Consider the following 10,954-nt stretch of genomic DNA (forward strand, 5'->3'; position numbering starts at 1 on the left):
TTTTTCACAATACCAACCGGTTTTATTTATTTTATACTTTTCAACTACATAAGATTTAATCTTCCGCATTTCTCTCTGTACCTCATGGATCGTCTAAAGCTAAATAAAGTATTTAGTAGGTTGAACGCAGTTATAAAATATGTCTATAGCCGTTAAACAAATATTTTCCAAACATTAACATGCTAACGAACGCTCTATCGATGAGATATAGTGCATGTATAATAAGTATTTAAGTTTATGTAAAAAAAATCTATCCTTCTAAGAAACTAGAACAACGATTGCCTAACAGCTTGATCAGAATGGACGGAGTTGTTCAAAGTGGACGAAATGAAATAGTTGAACATGATTCCTTCGAAGGAGAAGTACGAAGGCTTTCAAGTACTTGAGTGTATGATAGACAACTTTTCCTAAGCTTTGAGGTTAGGGAGTGTTTTGAACGTTTGTTAGCTGCCTGATTGCTGCCGCCTTCCTTCCAACCGTAAACAACAACAAAACAATAGAAGAAACACAAACATAAACACGTACGAAACGAAACAGTAGATAATAATCTCTTACAAATCACATCGAACTAAATAATTTACTATGAATTTGATTCGCTACACGCTAATGGCAAATTTAGTTTGTCATTTTGCTCATTTTGCCCGCCTCTGACACCGTTTGTCGGTAAGCATAATCTCATTAGATGATACAACAAACAGGAGGTTGTGGTAGCAAACTTAATTAATCTCATCTCCCCCTCGTTTGTCTTTGCTGATAGATCTCAACTTTTGACATGTTTTGCGTTTCCAATCACAAAACCGTTTTTTTATCTCTCTCGTTTGGTCTGGATCAACAAATAATTTTAACAAAACAATTTCAACAAACAATTTCCTATATGTTCCGTTTTCTACCTTTGCTAGCACGCACCTCGCTCGAACCACCAATTCCGTTAAAAAAAAGATTGGGTCGATTTGTTTAGCAAACATCGAGGAAAACAACGATCGCATTTTTACTAATGATATATGTGTATAAAATAAAACACTGAGAAAAATTGTTCTAAAATAAACAAATAAACAATATCGAACGAAATCGAACGTGCCTGAATCTAATCGTTTGATCGAACCAAATACAGGATCGCGTCGCTCCAGCACGTGGAAGCCGATAATAATTATCCTAAAACGGTTCCATTAAGCTCGGTTAGCGGGCTAGTTTGCTAAGAACTAGTCTAGAGGTACACTTACAAGTTACAAACTAGTTTGGGGAAGAAGAAAAAAAAATAGGCTAGACGCGGCCTCGGCAGTATTGTTGGGGAGCCTGGTTTGAACTCCTCCCAGCTTCCTTACTCTAATCGCACGAACGCATCGAACTTGTCGCCATGTCGATCACGGACACGATTATTTAATTTAAGGGCAGTGTCGTTCTTTTACCCCGAACTTTTTTCCTACTAGTAAAAATGGCAAGAATGACGATGATGATAGAAATATTTGCACATTCGGTACTACGATTCGGACCTACACGTAAACTATGGACAGGCGGTACTACTAAATGTATTTGTGTGGGATGTGAACCTTTGCGTATCCTCCTATGAAGCCTTAAAGTCCTGCTTGCAATGAAACTCTCCCCCTCTCTCTCACCTTTCTGTTTATCATCACAGTAATTTCGATTCCCCAATAAAAACCCCAACAAAAAAAAAAACCAGAGGAACGGGGAAGCCTTACACATGGTCTGTCCGTCCTTTTGCTTCGTACTATCACATTCTTACGATAAATGCACACACGCGTGATTGTTTGTGAGGAAGGCTCGGTGTGGTGCCGCGTGTCGCTTGTAAATACATTAAAATAGGAACAACAAGTCGAATTTGTCAAATATGATCGGATCCTACCTTAGCTGTTAGCTGTTTCCCAGTGTTCACCTGCTCGCGACGATTGTGGCAGTGTTGTTGAGCAGCATCGGGGGTGACTGGGGTTGGGGGTTGTGTGGTCCAATGCCAGTGACCCCTGGCGGGGGTGGACCGGTGGGTTGAATGCTGGAAACGACGGTGTGCGATATCGACACCGATTGGGCAGGTGCGGGATTGGATGAAGGTGGTGGTGGTGGTGGTAGTGGTGAGGCCAGCTGCCCGGTAGGATCCGGAAGTGCGGGCCCCGATATCCGACTCTGTTTGCTCTGCTTCCCAACGGCACCACCGGCCGGGTTCTTCTGCGCGAGATGTGTTTGATAGTGCTTGGCAAGGTGAGCCTTCTGCCGGAAGCTCTTACCACAGAGTGAACACGCGAATGGCTTCTCGCCGGTGTGCGTTCGTATGTGCACGTTGACCGAGTACTTATCCTTGAAGCCCTTCGAGCAGATGGAGCAGTAGTGCAGTGACCGCTCCTTACGCTGCCCATTGCCACACTGGGTAGGGCTTGTTGTGGAAGTGCTCGTCGTCGTCGTCGTTGTACTACTCCCCGATCCGGTTACACTGTTTGGACTCAGCATGCCCGGAGTCCCTGCCACCGTGTTGAGGTTAGACATACTCGTGTTGTTGTTGTTGTTGTTGGTGGTAAGGCAGGCCAGGTTGGGGCCACTGAGGGGTCCGTTACCACCGTTGGTCGGGTTCGGGGAGCCACTGTTGCTGGCGGTACTGTTACTGAGAGATCGTTTGTAGTTCTTCTTGACACGCGGTGCCTTCGCTTTCGTAGTGGACGTTGTTGTGACAACGTCGGAGGATGTGGTTGTCGACACCGGTTGCCGGTTCAAGCTCCCATTCGGCGATAGGACCATCGCTGGGGACGCCCCTTGATGTTGATGGTGCTGCTGTTGCTGTTGATGATTTTGTCCTAGCCCTAGAACCGTTGTGGCGTTGTTACTATGGAGGTGGTTGTTGTTGTTGTTGTTGTTGTTGCTACTAGGCGAGGGACCATTCCCGAGCGCCGGGGCTTCGACGATGATCTCCGTGTAGTTGTTGTTGTCCGTACAAAACTGCTGCACTTCCGTCGCTATCCGCTTCAACTTCTCGTAATCGTCCGGGAAGGCAGCGTCAAGGGTGAGGAACATGTCGTCGACCACCACACTGCCTGGACCCGTTCCCGTGTCTGTCCCGATGTCCCCCGTCGAGAGTTGTTGGTGTTGATGCTGATGTTGTTGCACCTGTTGCTGGGAGGAATTGGGTTGATTTGTGGAGACCGGCGAGTGAAGCACCGGTTCGTCGTAGATGGTGCTGGCCAGCGTGGAGTCGGCGTAGGCGGCGAGAGAGTCCGATGGGTCTCCGGCTGTATAGAGGACCCTCCTCAGCTCGTCATCCTTCATGTGACCGGGCGCGGGTAGGACAGTAACCGTTCCGTTTGGCAACTGCAAACTCGTGCCTTTGGTGTAGCCCTTACCCTGCAGCGCACTGCGAAGTAGCGACTCAGCGGTCGTATCCTGCTGGATCACGTTGTGGTCCGACATTTGCCAGTCGTTGTTGTTATTGTTGTTCTGGTACGCCAGCACACTGTTCGGGTCGAGCAGATTACTCGACAGCACGATGCTTGAGGACGTGACCGGCATTTGTTGTTGCTGTTGCTGCTGCTGGACTTGTACTTGCTGCAGTTGAGACTGTGTTTGTGTATGATGTGCATGCTGCTGTTGCACAAGTAAATGTTGATGTTGCTGCTGTTGCTGTTGCTGCTGTTGTTGCTGCTGCTGCTGGTGGTGTTGGTCATCCTTAGCGTGGTGATCCGTGCCGAAGCCACTGTCATCGTAGGAAAAGCATTCCGTCTTGACGTAGCCCGGAAAGCCACCGAGGATCGTGTCGAGATCGAGGTTGGAGGCGGGCGCGGACGGTTCCGAGGTGGATGGGTCCTTCCTTAGGACCCACGGCTCGGGTGCTCCGTTTAATACTGTTAGGGTGTAGATCTGTCGATGAATAAGAATGTTCCCAAAGGGGTTAAAGGGACTTGTTTGTAACAAACGCCTTCTTTTCAAGCATCAGCTGTCATTCCGGCTGAGAACAGACAGCCTGATAATAACGATAAGCTAAGAGGGAATCTTCAGCAATCAGCTAAAGGATCGGTAGGCTATCAACAGGACATACTTAGGCAAAAGAATCATCTAGAAATTGGACAAATTTCGACACTTACCTGGCCATCGGTATCCGCCACCTGGTTGGCGAGGGTGCCATTGTTGCTGCTGTTATTGTTGTTGTTGCTGGTAGTGTTATTGTTGTTGTTCTGCTGTATCCAACAGTAGCGGTTGAGGTCCTCGAACATGGCAGGATCGAGACGGTTGGGGTCTTTATCCGAGCCCCAGAACTGGAAGCAAAGTAAGCGAAAAGAAAGAAACCGTTAATTCTTGATCAAATGAATAACTAATAATTCAGATTACTTAAAGGATTTGTGCTGCAATTTCTGTGACAAAACCCTAAGATTCACTGGACAAATGGAAGCGTCTGTGGCCTCGACGTTGAACTTCAAGAAAGAATTTGTTCACTCGAATAGAAAAACATCTTTTGCATTGTAGCAAAACGTTTCATTAATTAATGTATTCAACCGTTGCGGGATCGATGAAGCGGCCACATGTTATTGATTTATGGCCTACTCCGTTCGATGCCTATTTGCCCAGCACCTATATGCGCTTCTCCGATGCACCTTCGTGCCCTTCCATAGCATTTGGATTCGATTTCCGTTTCGATTCGGTGTTTGCAGTGCCATAAATTCCTGTCGTCGGGGGGTTCGGGAGATTTTTTACGGTTTTACGAGTTCAACCTAATGCTTACGATTCGCGTATAAAAATGCTGATGAACACAGCGTGTCCAGCTCATGCGCGAGACATCGGCAGGTCGTGCGCGACGTTGCGATGCGGGGCGATAATGATTGTTCCAGGCGTAGTTGAAGGCCCCGAGTAAGACCAAACGGACAGCACTATGCAGGAAGAAGGATGACGAGATGATGAGATAAAGTCACCACTACCTACTCTACCGAAGGCTCTGACGACTCGTCAGGAAGGAAGGATAGAACACATTTTTCATAAACAAACGGTTATGCGACTGTAAGTTGTGATGTTCCAAATAACTGATAAGGTTCAGGAAAAATCGAGCGAGTTAGCATCAATACTTTTGCATAAATGAAATGAAATTCATTCGCACCTAATTCTTCTTGAGTTGTGTCTGGAGTGAAACATAAGAGTAGCAGTAAGACCTGGGCGTTAAATCTATTTTCCAGACTGCAATAAAGCGGTAAATTATAGGCTCAAAGTTGAATAACTGGTTGCACGTGTAGCACACACTTTTAATAGATGGGCCAAACCCTGCCACTTGGTGAACCTGACGAAGATGATGATTAAATTCACCCAAGTAAGAAATTTGAGCCACAAAGGGTGTATCCATTCACGAGCCTCGTCGGTTCGATGATCGAGGGCGGGTTCGCTAGTTCGCGTAAATCGGTGGCACAAGAACTGTCGGTGAGGCATTCATTTAAGTTGGGGAAAATTAGCCGTTAACTGGCGAATCTCTCCACGTTCCAGGAATATAGTTTAAAATTTGCATCTCCATTTTCTTTAGATTAACCTAAGCATTACGGCTTCCAAATGAAGATGCTTATTTGCAGCGAGCGCTCCTCGTCCAGGGTGGTCGTACAACGGAACAGCGAGTCGGGCTCGCTAAAGATTTCCCCCTCGAAGCTAATGATCTGCACTGGCTTGTGGTTTGCGCCTGCGCTCAGTCGAGCCGATCGTCCGTTGCTAATAAATCTTACGACTTGCAACCCTTCGGGCGGCCACTGGGCCTCCCTCTCCTTCCCCCCTCCCTCGGTTACCGGTGGTCCAACTTTCAGTTTCATCTAAAAGTCATTTCGAAAAGAAAACGACCGCTGGGAAATGGACGCTTCGTGCGTCGGTCGTTGGCGTGCACGGCGCGTACATCGCGCGTTAATTGATTGACGAATGCGAGAGGATCTATTTGGAACGGGTTTGCTCGAACAGGGTTGCGAGGATTCCTGCCTTCAGGTTGATTAGTCGGCCCAGTCGGTGCGGGATGGAACGAAGGCGAAGTCGTGCACTTGTAGTTTGCGACGGTAGTGTGGCCCTGTGGCCTAATGGCACTAAATCATCATCACCGACTCCTCCGCTGGCGGGGGAAGAAGGTAGAAAGGTGCATTCGGGGAAGATAACGCGACGGCATCGAGAGTTTTCACCCAGAAATCGTAAAACGTATGTAGAGGCCGGAGCGGAGAGGAGTTTAAAAACTAAACCGAATCACCTTCGTCTCCCACGACGGAGTCCGTGCGGTTGTTGTTGATGCGGCCCGGTTCAAAGGACCAGCAACCATCGCTCCCTGGAGGAGTGCGTGGGCTCGTGGCCACATGACACTGGTCCCTCCATGGGCGATGTAATCTCTGGAACGACCACGAATACGACGACGACGACGACGATCGCTTCCTGCAGATACTCCGCATAACGATAGGTGACAATCGGTGGCGTCCTGCGGTCAAGCGTAGGAAAGCGGCACGTTTCGGTCGCGATATCTTAACTTCGATCAGCCAAGAAATGACGGTGGATGAATGTCTCATTAAATGATCACTCAGAAAAGTCGGCGCTTGGGTGTAACTGGTTTTTCTTTTTACCGTTGGGTGAGGTTGAGTAGAAAATATTTTCAAACTCCATTCGATGACAACAACTTTCCTTCAACGTTGAGTTGCAAACGCCATCTTAATCCTAAACAAGTAACTTTAAATGTTTAAACTAGAAGATTCTCAACACTGCTTCACAATTTAAGGTTGGGAACCGATGTGAGCAAGCAGCATATTTCTGTAATTTCTCTTCAAGTCATCTCATGAACACTAGAGTATAACCAACTAAAGATTTGATCCAACAGCTTGTTTGTTTTCAACCTGATCAAAAGTCAGTTCATATTGCGTTATTATTCATTAGTTAACCCAAGCTATCCCTCTTCTTTGCACAAAACAGTGAGTTTCTTCCTCACTTTGTTGCTAGTCTCATTTTAATGAATATGACACAATGCAGATCGGATCTGATCGTAATTTTCCATCGTTAGTCATTTTCCGCAGGCCGGCGAATTGATGCGTTCAGTCGTAAAACACGGTCTGTTTAAAAATGAATCGCATAATCATACGTTCGTTAACAGTCCTCGACGGAGTGTTCGTTTGGAAAACCGTATTGCATGGACTTTTAATAAGAAAAATCGATCACACACTCGAGTCCGATCTTATCTCGGCAACTCTAGAGCATGGGGTGGAAATGTGGGGAAACGGCGAGCCCAAGGTGTCGGTTTTGCCTTGTTTCCACGGACGAGAGGCTAAGATCTTAATTCAGGCAGGACTGACGATGACGAATGCCGCAGTTCAATTTCAATCCTATTCAGAGGTGGGGAGGCCCTCGGGAGAAGTAATTAAATTAATTAAGCTGTTAACGATCGGGCAGACTATACGATGCGGTCCACCGGACTCGAGTCCCTCCCTCCTCGGGAGATTGAAGACATTCATCCGTTTCACATCCCAACCCAACGTTCAGAAGCCGAGCTCAGTGTGAACTATGCAGCTCCCGATCTAGAACTCCCCATTTTCGTGTTGCTCGAGGCGACGGCAGCGGTGTGACGGAAGATGGCGAGAGTTTTCCACCAGTTTTCCGCATCCATCAATCAAACCTTCGCACCCTTCGTGACTGCCGTCCATCAGCGACTGCGAACGGAAGATCTTTATTTCTTCATTTCACCGCTGACCACTCGCTCCGATCAACCTAAACCCGTCCCGTTCTGTTCCTCCGGTGTGTACGTGGTTTATGGCCGATCCGAACATACCGCAGCTACGGCTCTGAAGTACTCAAACAAATTACATCGCGCGCGATCGTTGCGATCATTCCATTCCCGCTGCCAATTATTGTATTAGTACTATTTGCCGGCAGAAGTAGAAGAAGCTTCCTCCTCGGGATGCAGGTGGGATGAAAGGTTGGCCGACCGAGTCCATCCTCCTTTCACCACGAATAGCAACGTTCGCGTCAAACGATCACCTAGGAAGACGTTCGGAGCAAGGAGGAAGTCGGCGTTAGGGTTGTTATTAAGTTTCGCTTTCGTTATAACGATCCTCGGAGTCGGACACCTCTGGTTGGATTAGCCAGTTCGCATGTGGGAACGCGTACGCAGGAAGGAAGGCCGGAGGATTTTATATTCCAACCTAACCACTCTTCATAACTCTAACTGCAGAATCGGCACCGAGTTGGAGAGTCGTCGACCGACAGTGTCTGTCGGCTTTTCTTAAATAATAATAATTTCTTTATTAACGATCGATCATTAAGGTGCCTTGAAGATGCGACCATCTTGGTAGCGGCCCAGACGAGCTTCTCAAGCTTTCAAGGCAAGATGGTGATTGCGCCGACATTGGCACGACGAAATGCAACATTTTCTCTGTCGTCCCGCAGGCAAGCAAGAATCGAAATGTGTTTATTATGCTGTCTTAGAGATCCAAGAATATAATTTGCAACGATGGTTACAGGCGCAATGCAGTGATCACTCTCCAGAATTACATGGGAGTTGTTAATCTTCAAAGGCTCAAGAAAAGTGAGGACTTAATTGTCTGTAATTTCATTAGGAGAGCGATTGTTTAAAAGTCCATGTATGTTTAATAGGTCAGAGAAGTGACCAACTCTTGATTTCAGTTTTATTTGGAGGATGTTAGGTAGTTATTCCACGGTTGTCAGAATTAAGAGCTGTCTCGTGGTTCTAGCAAGTAAAAGGTAGACCTACTGGACACTCATAGAAACTGTTTTTGATATTTCAAATGACATTTAGTTTGCAATCTCAATTCTCATTCGACCCCAATAAGAACCCCACCTGATCGAATCCTTGCAGCGGCTGATCGTTGCTGTCGGGGACGGGACCAGTGTTGCTGGCGGTGGGTTGACCTCGGCTTACGTCCATCGTCGTCCCCTCGTTCCCACCACCCGTTCGTCCACCCGGCGGTCGATCCGTCACCGTCGTCCCCGTCATTCCCGGAAGTGCACTCGAAAGGGTTCGACTCGAGCCTGAGGTGTTGCCGGAGTTGCCACCAGGCATCGCCACACTGGCACCTCCACCGTTGCTGGTGTTACCGCTGCTGCCGCCACTACTGCTGCTGGTGATGGCCATGTCCGGGGCGGAGCCGGTGACGAAGTCGAAGAAATCCGTCTTCGAGAGGTCCTCGGTCCGGAATGGTTCGCTGATTTCCATTTGGCTCGACGAGGACGCCATCACGATATCGGTGACCAGATCCAACATATGCATGCGGTTGTCGGGGGTCGGGATGTCGTTGAGGGGGGCTTCGTGAAGAGGTGGAGAGCCTCGTGGCTTCTCTTCAGGATGAATGATTCCTCGTTCTGGTTGGATCCTGGTATCTCCTTCGGATGGGGACGAACCGGAATGAAGGTGGATACATACAAATGGGTTGAGAAGTGAACCGCACCGAAGAAGGGCTGTAGGAAGTGGGTGTGGACGCTCCGACGCTCACGTTTTAATTGGCAGCTTCGCTTTCGTCCGTCGGTCAGTCGATAATGCTTCTCACATTCGTTCGTTTACGTTAATGCGTTTCCGATACCATCCACAGTAGGCTGAGTTTATTTTTCGGGAAACCTCAGCACTCTGGGAGTGACCGTTGATGGCTCTGTCCCCCGACCGACACCCCGCGTCAGGAAAAGGGTCACGGTCCGAGTTCGAACCACTCTGATTTCCGAAATGGCTTCGGGCGGTTTGTTTTTCGTCGGCAACGTCGAATTAACACGCACGTGCATGCAGAATGGGCAGATCAACATGCATGTGTATGTGTTTGTGTACGTGTCGGTTTCTTTTCCTTTGCTTTGGCTTAATGCTTGGTCCTTTGAATCAATCGAACTTAAACGAGGGAACGACACGCCGTCCGAAAACTGAACGCAGCGTAAAGTGCAGGTGCATGCGACTGCTGACCCGGTGATCTTCCGTTCCTCGGCTTTTTCGTCCGGACGGCCAGCGATGCTGCGGTGTGGTTTCTTCGCACGTCAGGTTATTGACATCTGGAAAAAGAGATGAGAATAAGATGGAAACATGAACCACGCACGTCAGTGGAAACGCTCAAACGCGGAATGCATGAGGTGGAGAGGAAGGGACATAAAACAATTAAATACTCCCGAAAACTAAGAAATGCACCGAATGCGAATCACAGATCGACAGGAAGAGGAAATGTTAATGGAAATGCTAATGAGAATTCTTCGAATCGATAAAATTTTATTGACAGAGCGACTCATTCCGCTTCCCCAACCCATTTCCCTCGATGGGATTTCATCTTGGCTTCCGTTTTATTAGCTGACCGTTTTTGGCTTCTTGAGAAGATGCAGCGGGTTGACGTCTTAACCGCCATTGGAAAACGACAGTTCGATTTCCCGCGAATATGCGATTGGAATTACACTTCTGATTTAAATATGCCTTCAATCGATTACTGTGAAAATAATCTTCGATCCTCGTTTTCGGCGGCGTTTGTCGGGAAGGTTGGACATGGCGCAAAGGAGTTGAATGCACTGAAAATTTGCATTCGATTGAGAAGAACATGAAAGAAATACGACAACTTCTCTTCGCCATTAAGCCGCGCTCTTGACGCAAACTTAATGGAATTGAATAATTGATCAAGTGATCGAGCACAGTCCACGACTAATCGGTTGTGTTTGAAGGCGGAGCGCCATCGGCCGAGTGCCATGTTTGCGGTTATCTAATAAACCACCAAAGCTGCAAACCAGGCGTTACCCTGATCTTGACAGCATTGTTTAGTGCCGCAAGCACGCCTTGCACGTCGTCACGCGGTCGTGTGAGATAAAGGTGCATAGAGACTCATAAATTGTGCACTAACTACCAACACTCCCACGAGATGCAATCCATCTATAGGAGAAGTGTAGCGGGGCACTCATTTGTTTACACAGTTTGTCTGACAAGCTGGAGATTGCGATTGAAAGACTTGTTCTATTTCTCTAAGAAATTTCTACTTTTATCTTAAGCGACACTTTTACT

General features: G+C 47.6%; 1 protein-coding gene across 1 annotated transcript; it reads right to left on the reverse strand.

Annotated features, from left to right (window-relative positions):
* Positions 1–1,887: 1,887 nt before the first annotated feature.
* LOC131289164 (probable serine/threonine-protein kinase ndrD) lies at positions 1,888–9,208 on the reverse strand. Its single transcript, XM_058318373.1, has 3 exons — positions 8,780–9,208; positions 4,080–4,250; positions 1,888–3,855 (listed from the first exon to the last, which is right to left on the reverse strand). The coding sequence occupies exons 1-3, from the start codon at positions 9,206–9,208 to the stop codon at positions 1,888–1,890; spliced, it is 2,568 nt and encodes an 855-aa protein (XP_058174356.1).
* Positions 9,209–10,954: the final 1,746 nt, after the last annotated feature.

The sequence above is a fragment of the Anopheles ziemanni genome, chromosome 3 (genome assembly GCF_943734765.1).
Source record: "Anopheles ziemanni chromosome 3, idAnoZiCoDA_A2_x.2, whole genome shotgun sequence".
Taxonomy (NCBI): domain Eukaryota; kingdom Metazoa; phylum Arthropoda; class Insecta; order Diptera; family Culicidae; genus Anopheles; species Anopheles ziemanni.

Excerpts from the sequence above, each read along its gene's own strand:
- LOC131289164 (XM_058318373.1), bottom strand. The coding sequence starts at position 9,208 with ATGCATATGTTGGATCTGGTCACCGATATCGTGATGGCGTCCTCGTCG. Across the intron at positions 4,251-8,779 it reads CGCTGCAAGGATTCGATCAG|TTCTGGGGCTCGGATAAAGA; the intron begins GTGGGGTTCTTA and ends CTTTGCTTCCAG. Across the intron at positions 3,856-4,079 it reads TGGCGGATACCGATGGCCAG|ATCTACACCCTAACAGTATT; the intron begins GTAAGTGTCGAA and ends ATTCATCGACAG.